The sequence below is a fragment of the Notechis scutatus genome, chromosome 3 (genome assembly GCF_049901735.1).
Source record: "Notechis scutatus isolate UNSWTSFEM ecotype Mainland chromosome 3, rNotScu1.2, whole genome shotgun sequence".
Classification (NCBI taxonomy): Eukaryota; Metazoa; Chordata; class Lepidosauria; order Squamata; family Elapidae; genus Notechis; species Notechis scutatus.
In genome coordinates this window covers 123,424,500-123,443,636 of record NC_142011.1, presented here as the reverse complement: position 1 = coordinate 123,443,636, position 19,137 = coordinate 123,424,500, and the positions used below count along the sequence as shown (strand labels likewise).

Sequence of the window (19,137 nt, the reverse complement as noted above, 5' to 3'; positions counted from 1 at the left end):
TATGAAATACGTAGCTGTAATTACTTTTACATATGTTCTACTAAATGACTTGGGGTTTAATATTAACTGAAAAAGTTAAGTTCAAGGTGGCCATGGTTTTTTTTTCTGTCATAAAACATGAGATTTAAAAACTTATTCTTCTGGTATTCTAAATATTTTATTTGTGGAGGAGTAAAAGACAGAATGGCTGGACCAGGCAGAAATTTATTTCTCGTCACATGGAAACTGTATGTGGTCTCAGTTTGAGATAATTAGAAAAAAAGAAAGAGGGCAACACTGCCTTTATATTCCATTATGTGTGAAACATAATGCATTTCCCCGGCTTTTTAAAGAATGAATTTCTATAATAATTCTATGTGGCTAAGGGAAAGGGAAGAACGTCAACTTCGATCTTTGCAGATGGTGCACCATCTGGTAAACATGTTTCAATAGAACAGTTGTATTTAAAGATTTTTGTAGCAAGGCTTTTTCTATCTAATGTGAACAGTTCACATAGCTAGCCTTCATATGCGTTAATAAAAACCATTATTTAATTTGCTTGTGGAAATGCAACTTTTGAATAGACCTGGAACAGATGTATTTGGTGATGATGCATAAGTCAGATGTAATTATATCAGCCTTGTAAATAAACCAACACCCTATTGGGCTTCAAGAAACAAAAATTGAGAGTTTGCTAAGCCCTTGGTCACCTACATTTCCCTGCTGTCCATGAATTAGGGACAGGCTTTCTACCTCCATCGCAAATATAGTGTGATAGTTTTCTATTAGGGGATAAGTAGATGGATGGGCGTGTGCATGTGTGTGTGTGTGTGTGTAAACAATTCCTTTCTCACCCATATGGGTAATGTAGGTCTTTCTCACTCTTGGGTGCGCTCTGCAGTTTGAGGGTTCTGCACATTATCTTAGCTGTCCTTAGCACTGCACTCTTTTGGACAGAGAGCTCTGCTGTTGTTCCTGGGATCTGTTGGAGTCACTTTGCTAGCTTAGAAGACACAGCCTCAAGTGCCCCTACCACAACTGGGACCAATTCGGCTTTACTTTCCACATCCTCTCTAGTTCCTCCTGAGGCGTTTCCAGTTTCTCGTACCCATTCCCGATGTTGCTGTCACTTGGCACCACTATACATTTAACATCTATCTCAACATGTATGTATAGATATGTGTATATACTATACACACATATACATATGTACATACACAAACATTTGTGTTTGTGTATGTGTGTATAATATATACATACTATTTGTGTGTATAATACTGTGTGTGTGTGTGTGTTGAGATACATATGGTGCGTGTGTGTATGTGTATTTGATATTGGAATGTTGGTTGCTAAGTAATGCACTCATTAAACTATGACATCACTGTACCCAATTCTATTACCATTTTACCACAGTTGTTAAGTGAAATTATGCAAGACAAACTGGTTTCCCTAATTGACTTGGCTTGTCAGAAGCCATCTGAGAAAGTTGCAAATTGTGATACTCTCATGGCAAGACATTGCAATTGTAAATGCAAGCTGGTTGCCACCACCACCACCCCAGTTATAATCCCATGGCCGTCTATCAAGTTGGCAAGTAGAAGTGTCAATCTTTGCATTTTTAGGATGACCAAAGAAAAATGGGATTTATTTCTTGACAAACAGAAACCAAGTGGGTGGCTGGTCTGATCTTAAATTTCTCTGTATTTCTAATCATCTATGATTATCGAATGGATATTTAAATATCAGATCAACCTATTTCAAATTTAAATAGCAAGCTCAGACATCACATCTGGATGCCATAAGAATTCTCCAAATAATATGACCTTAAGTATTGGTAATTAAGAAGGTGCACTACCAATTAGTAGCAGTTATGGAAGTTTACCTATCTAATGTAAGTTTTGAATAGCAATAGATTTAGACTTACATATTGTTTCACAGTGCTTTGCAGCCATCTCTAAGCGGTTTTACAGAGTCAGCATATTACCCCCAACATTCTGGGTCCCCCCAGAATGAATAGATGACCCTCTTTTTTTCAGGAAACTCAGAATCAATCAATACTTTGATATTGATTTGAAAACTTTTGCATAAATTATGATTTGGTAAGATGTCTGAAGTGAATACCTGATTTGCAAATGAAATTCAATAGTAAAAAAACGATGTCCAAGAGAAATGAAAGTGGTGAAAGATGAAAAATGGAGTCAGATAAGCATTGGTTGGCTTCTGAAACTGAAAGTTCAAATATTGGTTTTAATATTGAATGCTGGTTGGAATAAGCTGCTTGTGTCTGAATTAACTTGAATTGTCTCGAGGCAAATTTGAAAAATTATTTGGAAAATTTGAAAGGTGATTTTGAACTTTTGACTGGTGTAATGCCTGAATTTACCTGAATTGCATCACACAGAATTGGAAAACTGATTCTTATATTGATATCATCTGATCAAAATTGAGCATTTTAAATTCCTATTATTTTCTATGAAACAAATCTGAAATATTCGACATCAGACTTATCTTAAGTCTCCACTAGACTAATGAAATACTGTAGCTGATTTTAATCCATCATTTAGTATTTTAAAATGAAGGGTAACTCATGCACTCTGACTTGAACCACTTAGAGCAGAGGTGTCAAACTCACGGCCCATGGGCCAGATGCATCACGTGCTGGCCTCGCTCCCACCTGGTTTAGCAAAGGGAGGGGAAGTCCAGAGGTGGTATTCAGCAGGTTCTGATCAGTTCTAGAGAACCGGTAGTGGAAATTTTGAGAAGTTCAGAAAACCAGCAAATACCACCTCTGACCGGAGATTTTACAGTATCCTTCCCCTGCCACACCCGCCAAGCCAAGCCATGCCATAGAACCGGTAGTTTAAAAAAAACCTGAATCCCACCACTGGAAAAGTTGCAATATGTCTCATGACGCTGCCGTGACGATGTGAGTTTGACACGCGTGACTTAGAGGAAGATAAATATAATAAAACAAAAACTTTAAAAAGTACATATTGGTGTTGATTTCAATGGAAGAAATGTCAAGGTCCTATCAAAAAGTAAATGGCTCCTTATACCATTACAAAATCTGAACTTTACTCCAGGGATTACTTGATTTTCATCATGGCTACACTGGACCTGGTATATAGGCTTCCCCCCACTGTTCCTCTGGGGCATTCAGAAAGATAAAGGAAATTTTTAGAAACGTTATCAACTAAATGGAAAGGTTTCTGGTGAATCTGTCAATATCTCCCATAAGTACAAGTATAGGCAGTAACAGAATTTCCCCTTTACAATGCAATGTATGGCAAATAGAGAACCTGTCTGATCTATGAAGAAGAACCAATAAGGGTAGGTACATTTTTATATGATGATTTTTCCAAAACCTGGAGACAAAATTTAAGAAGTATAGTACATAATCAATTTTGGTGTATTGTTTTCAGGGGAGAAGCGTGCATACTTGTCACTACCCAAACCAGGGGTAAGTTCAATTTTTGTGGGCCTGATGATTTCTTTATACTTTTCATCAATTAATTGTTCGCTCCACATATTCACATTTGTTTAACAAGCCACCCTGGCCTTGTTTATATAAGACTGTAAGGAGAGTTTGTATATCACACTAAGTTAAAGGTAAATCACGTAACAACATAGCATTGCAGGCGATGTAAAGTTGTCAAAGACTAATCTTTCTAGAACACTAATGTTAAGTCTGAATTCTGCAAGAGTCGCTAAATTTCTGCAATAACTGCAGAATGCTGCAGTATCTTTTCTTTTCCATATTAAGAGTTGCATAAGAGTGCTAGGGGAAATGTTTGAATTCTGTATTTATGTTAGAAACATAGAGTTGGAAGGTGACAAGATGATCAAAGTAGGAAATTCACACTACAGTTGCCATCCAGTATTTTATTTCCAATCTGTTTCATCCCTCAAAACTTCTTCCTTTATTCTTTATTGTAATGTCAACACTCTGCAACAATGGCAAATAATATATGATCTATTTCCCAGCTTTAAAGAAACACCCATCTTACTGCCTAATGGCTATTGTAATTATTATATCACATAGGTTTTTGATCAAGATTAAAAAAAACCTTTTCCAATTACTTTGTATAGTAGCTTTTGATACAAAAAATGTTTAGCTTTGTACATTTTTGTACTGAGATCTCAGCTCTCTTGTTAGAAAATGCCTGGATCATTTGAAATCTGTTTTTAATAACTTAGGTTTTATTACTGTTATAAATAAGGCTATATAAATTCCAAAAATGATTTGACAAAAGTGGACCTGCATGAGCACAGTGTTTTTCTATTGAAATGACTTTGAAAGCATCCAGATCAGTGTTGCCCAGCCCTAGGAACTTTGAAAGTGTGGATTTCAACTCCCAGAATTCTCCAGCCAGCCATATGTCAGAAGTCCCCAAACTTGGCAACTTTAAGACTTGTGGACTTCAACTGGTTGGAGAATTCTGGGAGTTGAAGTCCACAAGTCTGAAAGTTGCCAAGTTTGGAGACCTCTGTTCGATGTTCTGCTTACACGCTTTAATCAAAATCTACTCTTGTGGTTTTCTCCTACCCATATCAATGGTAGCATACCTATTTGTATGGCATTCATCCATTGCATGTGGAAAGTATCACTGCCCGTTTCCTAGGCACAACAGTAGTTGTACAGAGTTCTGGTCAGAATGTCCTTATGGTGGGAAAGTCTCCAGCCCATTTCCTAGGGCTGGAGTTTTCCCCATCATATTCTGACTACAAATCTGTACAACCACTGCCTAAATAGTATTGCAGTTCTGTTCCTAACACCTTTAAAAATTGTACTTACTGTATTTTATAATAGGATACATTTAAAATAACCTGAGATTTTAAGGGAAGATAATGCTAATTACAGCACTGATCTATATGATGATGTTGATGTTGTTTGTATAAGGCTGTTTCATATATTTTGAAGGTTTAACACAGGCAACGGGTATGTCGTGTAATTACAATAGTAATGTAACTCTTGACTACATAATTTTAAAATAGAAATAAGCTCATTTAAGCAAAACAGTTGCTTTATTCTAATACTGGGTTCAGTTATCTAGAATCTAGAACCAGAAGGTTGGGCTTATTTCAGAATCAGCCCTCTTAGAAATCTATTTTCTCTAGCTTACTATTCTTGACTACAGCTCCTAGTAAATATGTTTAATTTAGATTTATTAAAAAAATTAAAATCAAATTCTGTTCTTTAAAAATATTTTTACAGAAGCATAATGCAAACTTAAAAGCCTTAAAGCCAGCCAGACTTGATAATGAGGTAAAATGTTGTTTTATTCATTAGCACCAATTTATTCTAGTAATTAGTCTGAATTACATAATGAACAAAAATTATATATTTTCTCTTTTCCTTTGCAGGAGCAAACAAAATTTGGAAAATCAGGTTTAGAACTTCATAAGCTAACAACGCGGGTTGATTCTGAAATGGAGAAATGGGAAGACCCAGAAAATGAGATTATAAGATATGGACAAGGTCTATCCAGTATGGCTTACTCCATGTATTTATTTACAAGGTAATAACAAGAGTAGCAGAAGGGGAAGCGTTAACAATGAGAGGGCAGAATAGCTTGCAGAAATGGCTTTGAATTAATAGTTTGTAGAAATGGCCTTGAATCTTTTCCTCCCTATATCAAATCTAGATGATATTGTTTAGAAAGCTAGAATTTCTGAATTACAGTAAAATCCAGATACTACTCAAACAAGTAATGTAAACCCAAAAATGGGAACTGTTTCATTCTCTGGGATACATATGTGCATATGTGTCATTCACATACATACACATAACAAGTGGATAATGTATATAACAACTTTATATTTCAGATGCGTTGGCTTTAGTTAATGGGGAGGGATTTGGAAAATGTTGTTGCAAGATTTTGCTAATCCTACATAGGGTTATTTAAAAAAAAAACTTACATTTTACAAGACTATGATATGAGCACAGATTTATATATTCTACTACATTTTACTTAACTGTTAGGATTTGAAAAAAATAAACTATTTTGAGTCTTTATTAGAGTACAAAAGTGCAAATAAATAATAATCTGCTTTATATCTTAAAATTCTGCTGCCCATTTATACATTTTGGAGCATTTTCTATCATATTAGTACTAGGTCTTAACTTATGCATTAGCATGGGTTCCTTAATTTCTCATTTTTTAACTTTCTTATCAAAAGCAGGGGAGGGGGAGGATCCATATATGTATTATTGTACAAAATACTAGTCTGGTATCAAGAATTTCTTGTTTCACTTCTGTAGAGATCCATACATTTATGAACATATATATTTTTATTTAGAATTTTAATAACAATAGTAAAAACTAATACAAATTAAATTTTGAGAAAGATGAAAATGGAAAGAATAAAATGCCAGAAAAAGAAGAAAAAGGAAAGAGAATATAATAAAGAAATATATAAATGACATCTAACCTTCATCACAAGTATAAACAAAGTTAGTAATTCTTCGTGCTTATAACGTTAAATGGATTATCTGTTCATCCCATTTCTCATCCCTTTTCTATAAGAACATCCATAAAACATCAACATGGTGTCACAAAAAGTCCATCAAGGATTGCCAGAAAATTGCAAAATAATAATAATTTATTAGTTGATCAAATAAACTAAAGTTATATCTCTTTCTATAACGGCCTTAATATTTAATTCAATCAAATATTGTCCTAGGATTTATCCTTTTTAGCCACCCACACAGATTTCTTTAACAAGTATCTTGTGTAGTTTCCATAAGAAAACATTTTCCAGGTTATTCTGTTTATAATTCATATTCAGATATTTCAAATTTTAAAACTTCAGCCAGTTCCTTTTGTGTATCCAGTTAAATATCTTTTATATATCCAGTTTCATCTCAGTAGAATAATTTCTTTTCTTTTCTGCTCTTCTACTTCCTGAGTTTCCCAAAATCATAGTGACATAGTTGTAAATTATTTGTAGATTGTTGTGGAATTTTATTCTTTTTCTTTCTCTTTTAGAGGGGAAGGACTGCTGAAAATTACCCAAGACTTATTCCACCAGGCAGAGGTAATAAAGCAATGAAAAGAGAATTTATAATCCTACTTTGAAGTTGCTAATTATTTTTTTTCTGTGAATATTCTCTCTTCTCAATCAATTGAAATAAAATAAATTCTAGTTATGTTGTGCAGCCAGCCGATTACCTTGTATAGGTATTTGATTTTGTGAGGAAACGGTGGACCTATTGCTATATTTTTTCAGCTATCTGTCATTGATTTATTCTTGACTGTATTCTTGTTTGCAAACTAAGGTTATAAAAGGGTAAAGCTATGAATTTCTTGAGACTGAACTATCTAACCCAACATAAAAAGCAACACCTGTTTATGTAAACTGTATGAAGCAATCCAGTTCATCGATAGCCACTTTTTCTTTTTCTTGCTCGGAAATGGAAAAAAGAAGGGAGTTTTGTCAACTACATTTATTCTGAATTTGACTAATCGGATTACAAATTGGATGTGCGCACATTTGGAGAATAGAGGTTTTGTCTTTTTCCCTTAGTCATTTTGCATTTAACTCTCTATCCTTTTCCCTCTTAGGCCTTTGCTACAGAAGGATTAAAACTTACTTCAGCTCTCCATATATTTTCCTATCAGGTATAGTACAGTATCTGAATCTTAAGGACAGTTACTTTTTAAAAGTCTTTTTTAAGTCTTTGACTTACAACAATACATTAGTGATCGTTCGAAGTTACAGTGGCACTGAAAAAAGTAACTTATGACCATTTTTCACACTTATGACTGTTGCTCTGTCCCGATGGTCATGTGATTTACATTCAGATGCTTGACAACTGATTCATATGGATGACACTTGCAGTGTCCCAGGGTCATGTCCCTTTTGAAACCTTCTGGTAAGCAAAGTCAATGGGAAAGTCAGATTCACTTAACCCTATTACTAACTTAACAACTGCAGTGACTCGTTTAACAAATGTGGCAAGAAAAGTGATAAAATGAGGCAAAACTCACCTAACAAATTTCTCACTTGGCAACATAAATTCTGGGCTCAACTATGGTCAAGGACTACCTATACCTTAATACAATAGCAGCTATCTGTGCTATTCATTTTTTCCATAATACTTGTTATTATACATACATTTGTATGTATTTGGTGGCTTACATTTCATATATTTGATTGATTGCTGTCACCAGGGTTTATTAGGTTTTGTATTTGTTTTTATTTTTCTAAGCTGGAATCAGTGTGAGTTGGTGGCCATACCCATTTTAAGAATAAAATAAATTAAAAAATAAATCATGTTTAGCATGCCTAAGTAACATCTGTTTCAGCTTGAAGATGACGACAAACCACTGCTTCTGCAGGAGATTGAGAGGATGGTCTCTGCATGTCAGCAACTTCAGGTCACAGCCAAAGCCCCCGCGCAGGGTAAAACTGCAACTTATCTAAAAGTAAGCTAGTTATTATTTTTTTTAAAGTCATTCCCTATAAACTTTGTTTTCCTATCTTATTTTGTAGATAATGAAATATTTTAACTGTGTGTTAAATCTTGAACAGAATACATGGATGATACATGGTAGTGCTCAGTTGCTAAATTAAGGAGACCTTGAGTTAGTTGGAATGGATGAGATGCAGTTGTGTTTTGATGCTTGAAGCACAGATCAAAATAAAATATAAGCTAATAGGGCAACCCATTAGAAACACATTTAGTTTATCATAGTGTCCTATTTGGGCTATAGGTACTTTTGAATTAACTGACAATGAGCACACCAGTATAGGTTACCAAAGCTTTATTCCATAGCAAAACAGTAGAATAGAAAAAATGTAATACTTACATCTAAGAGAAACAATACAAGTACTAGCACTATACATAATTTATAGGTTTATAGGATGTGTAGTTTGACATATGTGTAATATCCCACTATCACTCCTTATGTCTTACAATAGATGGGTCTATCCATCAATTTAGTATTTGGCTTCTTCATACTTAAATGTATCTCATACTTAAATGAGATACTTAAATGTATGATTCTTCTTACTGTAATCCTCCACCTCCAAGGCGTGTATGTGATGTCCCCCTATCTAAAAGACTGGTTTATAATTCAGATTTCCTATGCCAAGCACATACATAGTTCAAGCATTTCTAGTCCTATAGCATCTGGGCCTATAAGTCAGGTACATGAAGTGTTCTTTACTTGTCTTGCAGGTTACCCAAATTCAAACTGTATAAAAATACTCATTTCCATGATCACATGCAAAAGATCTTATAATGGAATTCTCTTGAATTCTTTGCAAATAGGAATGAGAGTTTGAAAAATACAGCAGGATTGAAATAGCTGTACATTCCTTCAGCAAATGGCATATCTCCCATATGTTTGGAAGAAGTCCTTCCATTCTACTTTCCCAGGCACATATAAAAAAATATCTTCTCCGTTCTGTTCTATATAAAAAGGAAACCCCCCTGCATTATGATTTCAGGCTATATCACTACTTTCTTTCCTCCTAGGTATCTATATGCCCAGATACAGAGCTTGTTTCTAAGTTCTCTTTCTGGGTGCAAAGCATCTGTTGGCCTTGCCGGGTTAACCAGATAGTAATCACAACCAGATGAGCTAATTCCACTTTATTGTAAGGCTGTATTAACACAATCTTGAAAGTCTGAAAGTACAATTCTTGTTTTCTTTACATCCCAAAAAATTAAGGAATGTATTTTCTGAGCCTCTTGCTCCTACCCACTATTGCGCTGCAAGCTGTGGTGTCCTTTATTTGTCCATTCCTTTGTCAGTGTCTCCCTTGCCCAGTCTCCCAAGATCTTTTCCCACCTGCGATTACATCAAGTGAATTTGAAAGGTACAGTAAGCCTTCCAAAGCAGTCTTTGTGGCCAGATTGTTAAGGTTATATTGGATAATTCTTTGGCAGTTCAGTACAAACAAAATAACGCTGTCTTCCCCTCTTTGCTTACTTTGTGATTTGGCATTGAGTTATCTATCTTTTCTTCATTCTGGCAATTCTTAAAACAACACTGCCTTTTTATGAAAAGGGTATTAAATTACTGTTTTTGTACTTTACCTAAAATACTGTTTGGTGCAATACATCCATAGCACTAGCTACTTCAGTTATATTATTAAACTCCTTCCACGGAAGCTAGTATATTTCTTGCTTCACAGTTATAATTACATTTTTAAAATGTTTTCTCAAGCTGAATTGTGAAATTATTTTTGCTTCAATGCACTGACTTTAGGTGGATACCTGTATTCAGAAAGCGAAGTATATTTTGGATATACTTTCCCAAGTTCTGCCACTTAGCTTCAGGTTACATAGACAGGTGAGTTAATGATATGTCCAAATATGGCAAAACAAACCATTTCTGGGTAGGATGCCACTTCTATTTTTATTAATTGCTTCTTGTTTTACAGCACAAAGCAGGAAATGGGTATCTAATGGCCCACTGTTCTTGGAATGGCCAGCATGCAGCATCAAGAGAAAACAGTGGTCTGGCTGGGAGGACTAACACTTTTGGAATCAAATCCTTGGAACAACATGTAGCAAGCCTCACTGTATTGGAGAATAAATGAATTGAAGATGGACAAATTTCTATGTTGGATTTGTACTTTTAAATTTCTCCTAATTGCTTTCTTTTGAGAAAGGTAAAATCGGGTTAGAAAAAGCTGATGTAATCTTTTCACATCTAATAGATGTCATGGTACTTAGCAATTAGCAAAAGGAACAGTCAGATTTAATGGCTGCATATTTTTGTATGGTGAATAACTTTTGGTTCACTATTAATACTGCTATTTTTGTAATCACGTACATTATGAATGTCTTACTCTTCAAACCCCAAAGATGCTGCTTTGAATGTTCACGCAGATGATCTGGATAATATCAGATAAGCTACATGGAAAACTACTGGTGGTGGTTGCTGCTGCTGTCCTTTATTTGTTTAACAGCCCTCACTAATGTGATCCTTGCCAATTTTATTTGCTGGGGAAGTCCGTTTTGAAAAAAGCTTAACTGGCTGAGTAGCTGCTCAGTCTTTGCCTCTTAAAGTGACTTGCCAAGAAATTATGTTGCCATAGATAACTACATTTGTCTCCAGGTGGGCAAGGAAGGTGAGGAAGAGTACTAAGAGAGACGCTGTCCAAGAAATCCACGTTGCTGCTACTGGATACATAAGTTACAATAAAACTTTAATTATGATAATTTTATTTTCATTTTTAAACAGTTTTAGCAATATTTAAAATTAAAGATCAGTAACAGCATTAATAAAATCCACTATATTGAAAAGCTTGCTTTTATCTTATTCCCTTTTATCTATATTTTTATATACAATCTTTATAGCACTATCTAAAGAATCTTTTCAGAAATAGTTCTTCTATAACCAGTCAGACCTAATTCCCTAATAAATGTGATTGTATTTACAGCCTTAAACATGAAAGCTTGAGCTTTCATTTTTAGCATGTTACAGGAAAGCTTAAGACTGATCATTCAAAAAAGTTTTAGCTATTAAAAATACTTACTTCAAAGAGGGCATTACCTACTTTGCCAGTTCTTTTCCAAGCTTGCTTGAGATCTGTATATTTTAATGGTTTTATGTTTCAGATTGTAATGTTATAATTGAAGAACTCCTTGCCGGTCTTAAGTACTATAAACTGAGTATGTTTGAAAATTATATAACTAATAAATTACTCCTGTGTCCTTTACATTTTGCTAAGAAGACAACTTGAAGTCACAAGCTAATACATGATTCTCAATCATATTTGACTGTATCATGCAATGCAGGGATTGGGAGGCAGAAAAAGATAAGCAAGCATTTCTAACCTCCTTACCTCTTTTTTTCTTCTGTAACCCCAGTCCCATTCTCCACTTCTGTCTGGTATTTATATTAATGTTGCAATTGTTAAACATATTCTTAATATTTGGTCCTATAAAACCTTGAACCTTCACTCTGCAAACCTCTGCAACACAAGTTAATGACTGATGTATCAACTAGTTAATTTATAGGTTCAGTGTTGCTGCTCAGCCATCTTAAGGCACCGTGTGTCGGCTTCATCACTAAAATCCTCAAAGAAACAAAATAATAAAAAGTATTGATTGCTGGATTTACATTTTCAGATTGGGTTTTGGTTAATAAAGTAGAAAGTGAGTATAACGTACAGATGAAATTAAGCAAACAAAGGCTTTTATTGATATAAAGAACAATACAATATTTTGGCACTACATCCTTAAATCCAATAGTAAAGTTACAGATTAACATTTGGAAGATCTTAAACATTGACTTTGTTGTCTGAAAATGAACAATTAAGGTTATAATCACCCAAAAGTAAAGCATGAAAATCCATAAGGTCACTTTAATATGGGATATACTGGAAGATGCCTAATGTATTTCATACTTCTGCTGAGTTCTCTTTCTTTGTATTGCATAATGATGTGGAATTAAAACGTTTTGACAGAAATTCTTCATATTCTTCCCTTGTCAGAAGCCCCTGAGTTACTTTTTTGCTTTCTTCAAATTTTGGTAACACAACTGCAATATAACCCTCTGTGGAAGGCTAAGAAAATGAACACAAAAATATTTGTAAGAAAATTAAAGGAGGGGGCAGAAGGAAAAGAGAACAAATAACAAGTTTGAAATCCTGACCTTTTCTTGTAGAAGAGATGGATTCTCCAGAATGTTTTCATTCACTTCTATTAATTTTCCTCTTATACAGCTGCAAATAAGTTTAATTTTATTAAGTTCTAGAACAGTATGAGTAACACAATATAAATAACAGCTTACCAGCTTACCTATAGATGGTATACTCTTCTCCATCTAAGCAGAGAATTCGACATAGAGGAGCAAGTTCTGTTAGAAATTGAGCACCCTGGAGGGAAAAGCATACAACTAATTAGGATTCTTGGAAAACTAACAATCAGAGGCTGAGCATGTACAACACCGATACAATTTAACATTTGAAACAATGTTTACCATAGTTACAGTATACAACATGGCTCCTTTAATTTGGGAGAACTGATCATGTACTGAAATCCTATATTAAAACCCTGTCTTTTATGAAATCCAGAAGGCTTTATAACATGTTACTAATTTTCCATATTTATAAAGTTACCCAATGTCTTGATGATTCTGAGTAGCATACAAATTTAAAAATAAATAGAATAACACCAGGATAAGATGGTCATTCTGGTGGAACAGACAAATCCTGTCACATAATTCCATCTTGGCCCAAATCTTGGGGAAACAGCAAGGTCTTCAAGGCTTGTTGAATGAAGAACAGAGCTGGTACATTTAAATTTTTGGGTGGCGGGGAGCTTTTGTATTATAGATTGCAAACTCCAAATATAATTTAGAAGCTCATGCAAAAACTACAGAAGGGTATTTGAGAGTTTACATTTCCATGTGTTATAAATGAAATTGCTGAAATCTCATATAATTCCAGCTGCTTATTAATCTTTGCCAAGGGAAGATTCCCAATATCTGGAATCATAATCAACTACTGCCTTAGGCATCATATTGTTTCTCAGCAAAACTTGCTTCACAATACATATAATCTATCCTAGTATTTCTGATCCAGCTACCCCAAACAATGAAAAGACCAATATCAGACGTGACCAATTAATTCTACTGATTTCAATAACTTTATGTGAGAAGATACTAATGAGAATATGCTGTCAAGCTATTTTCACTTAAGTGCTAACTACATTAGGTCTAGTGTAGAGAACAGCATCAACTGAATATTGGGAGAGCAAAAATCCAGATCACCATTCAATGGCATCTTTCTGTATTTTGCTGTGTAGTGGTGGTGTCAATTTCAACAGCCCAAATTTATACTTACTCCCAAGCAGTCAACTTACATGAGTATGAGTGGACATGCCAAAAAGTGGCCATCCTCTCATTGATCTGCTTTTCTTTGAGACTGCTCCCATCTTTAAAATCGGTCTGCTGATGAAGTGTTTTGCCAACAAGGGCATACTGATAAGAATTAAGGAACAATTTGAATCTTGGGATATATAATCAATCTTGATACTACAATTCTTTGAGCTAGCCTAGTAGATTAAAAAAAAATCTAGATTCAAAATGAAATGGATCTGTGGTTATAATGAAAATTAAAAGAGCCGTACCCGTTTAGACTTTCCAGAAACTTTATTTTGCAGCCTGTTGCAGTTTGCACTAATCTGATAATTAATACTCTTAATTGGTTTTTCTTTTTGAAGGAGAGGATGGGCATCTGCTATAGTGATGACACAGATTCTACAAAACAAGAAGTTCTGTTTATTCAAAGCATATTTTTTCAAAACAAGACTTCACAGAAGCACTTGCACAATATAATTTAAAAATTAATTTTAAAATGAGAATAAAATAATAAGACAAAAATGCAAAGCATAAAATTGAAGCATAGAGGGCAGAAAGAATGGAAGGACACATGAGTGTAATCAATATTATAATTTATAATTTATTTTAAGAAAACTAGTGTTTTGCTTCAATTAAAGGAAAAAAGCCATTGGTGAAGGTAACATTGCTATAATTAGATTAACTGAGCTGTTGTTTAGATGTGCATTTGATTTATGCTTGCCAATCTCAATCCAGCATGGCTGCATAGTTGTGGAAATCAACTGCAAAAGATCTTTTAATTGCATTAGTTAGTATATAGAAGGAAACAGAAAAAGATCAACTAAACAAGGACAAAATACCAGTACCTTTAGTTAGCATGTCTCTACATGATAAATCATAACATAACTACTTGGTGGCAGGCCAAAATAGAGGATATAGCACAAGATAGGGATCAAAAATGGTGGAAGTAAATTGGTAGAATATTCTGCCAGATCAAAATAGAAGATTAGCATTCTGGAGTGGTGAAAAGCTCTCAGGCTTTACCCACTGCCTTTTGAAAGTGGTCCCTTTAAAACTAGGTCTGATACCTGGCTTGTAAAACATACTAGGTTCTCTTGAATGATAATTGGACACAGAAGCATTTTAGTGTAAATAAGCATGCAACTTAAAGTCTTACCTATTAGAATGTTGCAATATGCAATGATCTTCACACTGATTACCTTTTACATCTAGGAAAAGAAAGTTAGCAGTTACTTCTGTGCAGGATTCAGGCTGACTGAACAAAATGCTCCAAAAAGTGTTGTAGCCTTTTAATAGCTAACAAACTTAATTTTAGCAGAGGTTTGTGTAAATCAGAAGTTATTTAGTTTAAATAACTAAAATGCTAAATCGGCTGGCAAATAAATGCATGTAGCTGAGAAGGAGGAAAAAGTTACCTATAAAGAGCAGAGCAGAATAAAATGCAAGACTATAATTGGGACCAGTAACTCAAATTATTAAGCAGTGTGGTTGACAAGTGAAACCTTGACTGCTTGTGGGCTTATTTCAGCTTTCTGTTGCTTTACAGCAGAGGTTTCCAAACTTGGCAAATTTAAGACTTGTGGACTTCAACTCCCAGAATTCTCCAGCCAGCATAGCTGGGAGCAATTCTGGGAGTTGAAGTCCACAAGACTTAAAGTTGCCAAGTTTGGGGACCCCTGTTTAAGAGGGTTGACTTCAGCTCCCAGAATTCCTCAGCCAACTCTGCTCTGTTTTCATCCCCATAACAACCCACGCAAGGGGAAAAGCCGGAAGATTGGGTGGAAATCCCTGATGCTGCAAAAAGCGTTTCTTCTTTTTTTTTTAAGGCGCAGTAGATCACTTTCCCAGCTCTTCTCCGAACCGAAGAGGGGAGGCGAGCGAGGGTCAGGGATGAAACTACCTGGTTTGTACCAGCGGGTGAAATACCGTTCCGTCACGCCGGGCATCGTTGCCATGGAAGCCCGGGCCTCCGAAGCCCCCGACGCCATGATTCTAAGCGTGGGCGGGACGAAAGAGCCGCGCTTGCGCTTGAGCTTCCTCGGCGCGGCCTAAACAAAGCTCGGGGCAAACCAAGTATTCGCCGTAGAGCTGTACAACTAATAGAGATGAACGCTGATTTTATGGCAGGAATTTCCGAGCTCCATTGAGAAAGCTAGTTTAAATTTTATTTGGGGTCATAGTAAGATTTGACCATAGAAGTCAAGGAAGAAACTCGACTGATAAAGGAGAATATTTGTAGCTCAGGGTTGAAAGTGACTAGCACTGAAGATGTTAGCTAGTTAGGGCAAGGGTCTTCAAACTTGGCAAGTTTAAGACTTGTGGACTTCAACTCCCAGAATTCTTGAGCTAACATAACTGGAGGAGGAATTCTGGGAGTTGAAGTCCACAAATCTTAAAGCTGTCAAGTTTGAAGACCCCTGAGTTAAGGTAATGAAACGTCTGCAAGAAAACAAATAAGCTCAGAGAGCATCAAGGACCCCTTAAGGACCTCACCAAGGACTAGATTTATTATTATTGTTGTTGTTGTTGTTACTACTATTACCATTATTTTAATTTTTAAATAATGTGTAGTGTGATGTGATGTGGTGCTTGGGCACTGTGCTGGAGTAGCTTTCAAGTTTCACTGTATTTTGAATGCAATAAAGGTTATTCTATTCTATTCTATTCTATTCTATTCTATTCTATTCTATTCTATTCTATTCTATTCAAACAAACTCAACTAACCTTGCCCCAATAAATAAGTACAAATGCTATCAAGAGTCCATTCAGAAGGAAACTGGTCGAAAGTTTCCAAAAGATTGAAATGCGTGCTTTTCTTTCGCTTGTTATTTCTAAAGATTTTGGAGGGAAAACTAGGATGGAGTAAAAAAAAAAAAAAAAAGCATTAAGTGTGCGAGTGAGATGGTGGCTGGCAACAGTCCTGCAAATTAAGTCCCACTCTGTATTTGTGCCTGTTTTTCCTGCCTAAGTGTAAAATCTTGCTTTTCTCCGCATTAAATATGATGTTATTGGATAGGGTCCATTATTCAAGTCTTGTCATGACCTTTTTGGATCCTGAGCTTGTCTTCTGGGAAGTTGGCATCTGCAAATTTGAAGAGTTCCCCTTCTATTCCCTCATCTAAATCATTTGTGAAAATATTGAAGAGTACTGTCTGCCTAACACAGTTTATTGTTTCTGTGAAGCTTCACACTGTTTTGAAAAATAATTGTAAGACATACTGATTAAGATTAGAATAATAGTATACGATTACTTTAATTTTATAGATTGACAAATAATTTTATTGCATTTATAGATTTGTACCTTACTGGAGAAACTCATTCATTCTCTACTAGTTGTGTCTAACTCTTGGCGACTTTATAGACAAATGCTCTCCATGCTATCCTGTCAAGCACAGCTTCTTTCAGTTATTGGGTGTTCATCTTATATCAGCTTTGATGGGATGAAGCCAGAGTGTTCTTTGCTTGCCTCTTCTTCTTACTCCACTAACCATTCCTAGCATCAACTTCTCCACTGAATTTGCACATATGACCATGGTCAAAGTAAGCAGTCTTGTGATTTTGGCTTCTAGTAATATTGCTGGATTTATATGATTCGTCATCTGTGTTGGTTGTTCTGGCTACTTATGGTGTATGCAATAATTTACACCAGCACCAAGTTCAAAGGTGTCAATTCTTCTAAAATCAAGCTGTTCAGAGTCCAACTCTTACACCCATATATCATTATAGGGAAGACTATTGCTCTAACTAGCCTGCTTTTTGTATTTATACCAATCTCTCTGCTTTTCCAGTTTTTAGTCATGTTAACCATTGCAGTGCAGCCTAAGGATATCCTGCATTGATTTTAGGAATCCAACTGCCATCATGAACAATTTTTGATCCAAGGAAAATAAATTTTCAAACTAATTCAATTTTGTCCTTGTTGATTTTTAACATCTCATGTCCATCTGCAGCTTTTGTCATTATCTTTGTTTTCCTGAAAATTCAACCCTCCTTTTTACTGTCGTCCATGATTTTTCAGATCATTTCTTCAAGGTCTTCCTTATTTTCAGTCAATAATGTTGTATCATTTGTGTACCTCAAATTATTTATAGTTCTTCCTCCAATTCTCACTCCCAACTCAGGCAATTCCAGGTCAATCTCCACACGATTATTTCAGCATACAGATTGAACAAAAATGTTGATAAAATACATCCCTGTCTAACTCCCTTTTTGATCCTGAACCAATCTGTGTCACGACAGAATGTTACAGTGTTCACACTTGAATCTTGGTCTTTCTGGCCAAAACCCCCAGTAAAGAGTAGACAAGACTGCAAGGTTGGTAGGAGTTAAAATATGCATCATCATATTTTTCCCACTGATTTGCATCAAATCAATATTTTTCTTGTCTTCTCCAATCAACACTGTTTATGGGCTTGGTTTATCAATGTGGCTTTCAAGTGGATATTTTGAAAGGTTTGTTTCACATCTCCTGGGATTTGGTCAGCTAGCAATCTTTTCCCCTTCCCGGTTAAAGAACAAAATATGGAATTCTAAGAGCTGATTTTGCCTTTTCTCTCATAAATTGCTTTTCTGGAATGCTTTAATTAGTTCCTTTAATCTTTCTGCAACAATTCTAAAACCATCTCATATTTTAAAGCATTTTTAGCTACAATATGCAAATGAACTCACACTGATACAGCACAACAGAAATCTATTTTATTTCTCTGTAGCTAAAAACCAAAAAAGTGTTCTAAAAATAAAAAGTAAAAAACAAAACCTACATAGTAGGAATGTGAATTCTGTTATCAATTATACAAATGACCTGAAGAATGCATGCTTTGCCATCATGAGTTGATTATTTGGAAGTCTGCATATAATGTTTAATTTCCTATTTTTCTTAACATTAATTAAATATATAACTGATATAACTTACTTTGGAAACACATGTAAACTGATTTTTACTAGTTTATGCAAATTTTAATTTTGTTGTCGCTCTCTTTTCACATATACAATATTAAAATATTCTGAAAAAGAAAAGATGTTACTTTCAAGTTTGACATAAGACATTCACAGGATTCAATTCTGAACGATCATGGTTATTGAGGGACATCCTTAAAACATGGTACGTGTGATATAATGGTTAGCAATGTTGAAGAAAAAGTGACTCTGGCTAGTTCTCTTTCTGCTTATAGCAATAGCACTTAGACTTATATACCGTTTCACAGTGCTTTACAGCCCTCTCTAAGCGGTTTGCAGAGTCAGCATATTGCCCCCAACAATTTGGTCCTCATTTTAATGACTTTGGAAGGATGAGTCAACCTTGAGCCAGTGAGAATCGAACTGCTGGCAGCTG

General features: G+C 35.1%; 2 protein-coding genes across 2 annotated transcripts in view; one reads left to right on the top strand and one right to left on the bottom strand.

The window, feature by feature from the left end:
- Nucleotides 1-12,411, top strand: part of CTNNAL1 (catenin alpha like 1) — a 67,302-nt gene extending 54,891 nt beyond the window's left edge. The window contains exons 12-19 of the mRNA XM_026672495.2: nt 3,402-3,439; nt 5,195-5,245; nt 5,344-5,498; nt 6,969-7,017; nt 7,545-7,601; nt 8,289-8,408; nt 10,200-10,283; nt 10,375-12,411. Of these exons, the coding sequence (XP_026528280.1) occupies nt 3,402-3,439; nt 5,195-5,245; nt 5,344-5,498; nt 6,969-7,017; nt 7,545-7,601; nt 8,289-8,408; nt 10,200-10,283; nt 10,375-10,533 (713 nt within the window). The 3' untranslated portion in view covers nt 10,534-12,411. The remainder of the gene's footprint in view (nt 1-3,401; nt 3,440-5,194; nt 5,246-5,343; nt 5,499-6,968; nt 7,018-7,544; nt 7,602-8,288; nt 8,409-10,199; nt 10,284-10,374) is intronic.
- On the bottom strand, nt 12,121-15,857 carry ABITRAM (actin binding transcription modulator). Its single transcript, XM_026672496.2, has 6 exons — nt 15,706-15,857; nt 14,962-15,013; nt 14,075-14,204; nt 12,743-12,819; nt 12,597-12,666; nt 12,121-12,507 (listed from the first exon to the last, which is right to left on the bottom strand). Exons 1-6 carry the CDS (start codon nt 15,791-15,793, stop codon nt 12,343-12,345), a joined length of 582 nt encoding a protein of 193 aa, XP_026528281.1. The 5' UTR covers nt 15,794-15,857; the 3' UTR covers nt 12,121-12,342.
- Between the last annotated feature and the right edge of the window lie 3,280 nt (nt 15,858-19,137).

Excerpts from the sequence above, each read along its gene's own strand:
- ABITRAM (XM_026672496.2), bottom strand. The coding sequence starts at position 15,793 with ATGGCGTCGGGGGCTTCGGAGGCCCGGGCTTCCATGGCAACGATGCCC. Across the intron at positions 12,667-12,742 it reads GAAGAGTATACCATCTATAG|CTGTATAAGAGGAAAATTAA; the intron begins GTAAGCTGGTAA and ends ACTTATTTGCAG. Across the intron at positions 12,508-12,596 it reads CATCTCTTCTACAAGAAAAG|CCTTCCACAGAGGGTTATAT; the intron begins GTCAGGATTTCA and ends TCATTTTCTTAG.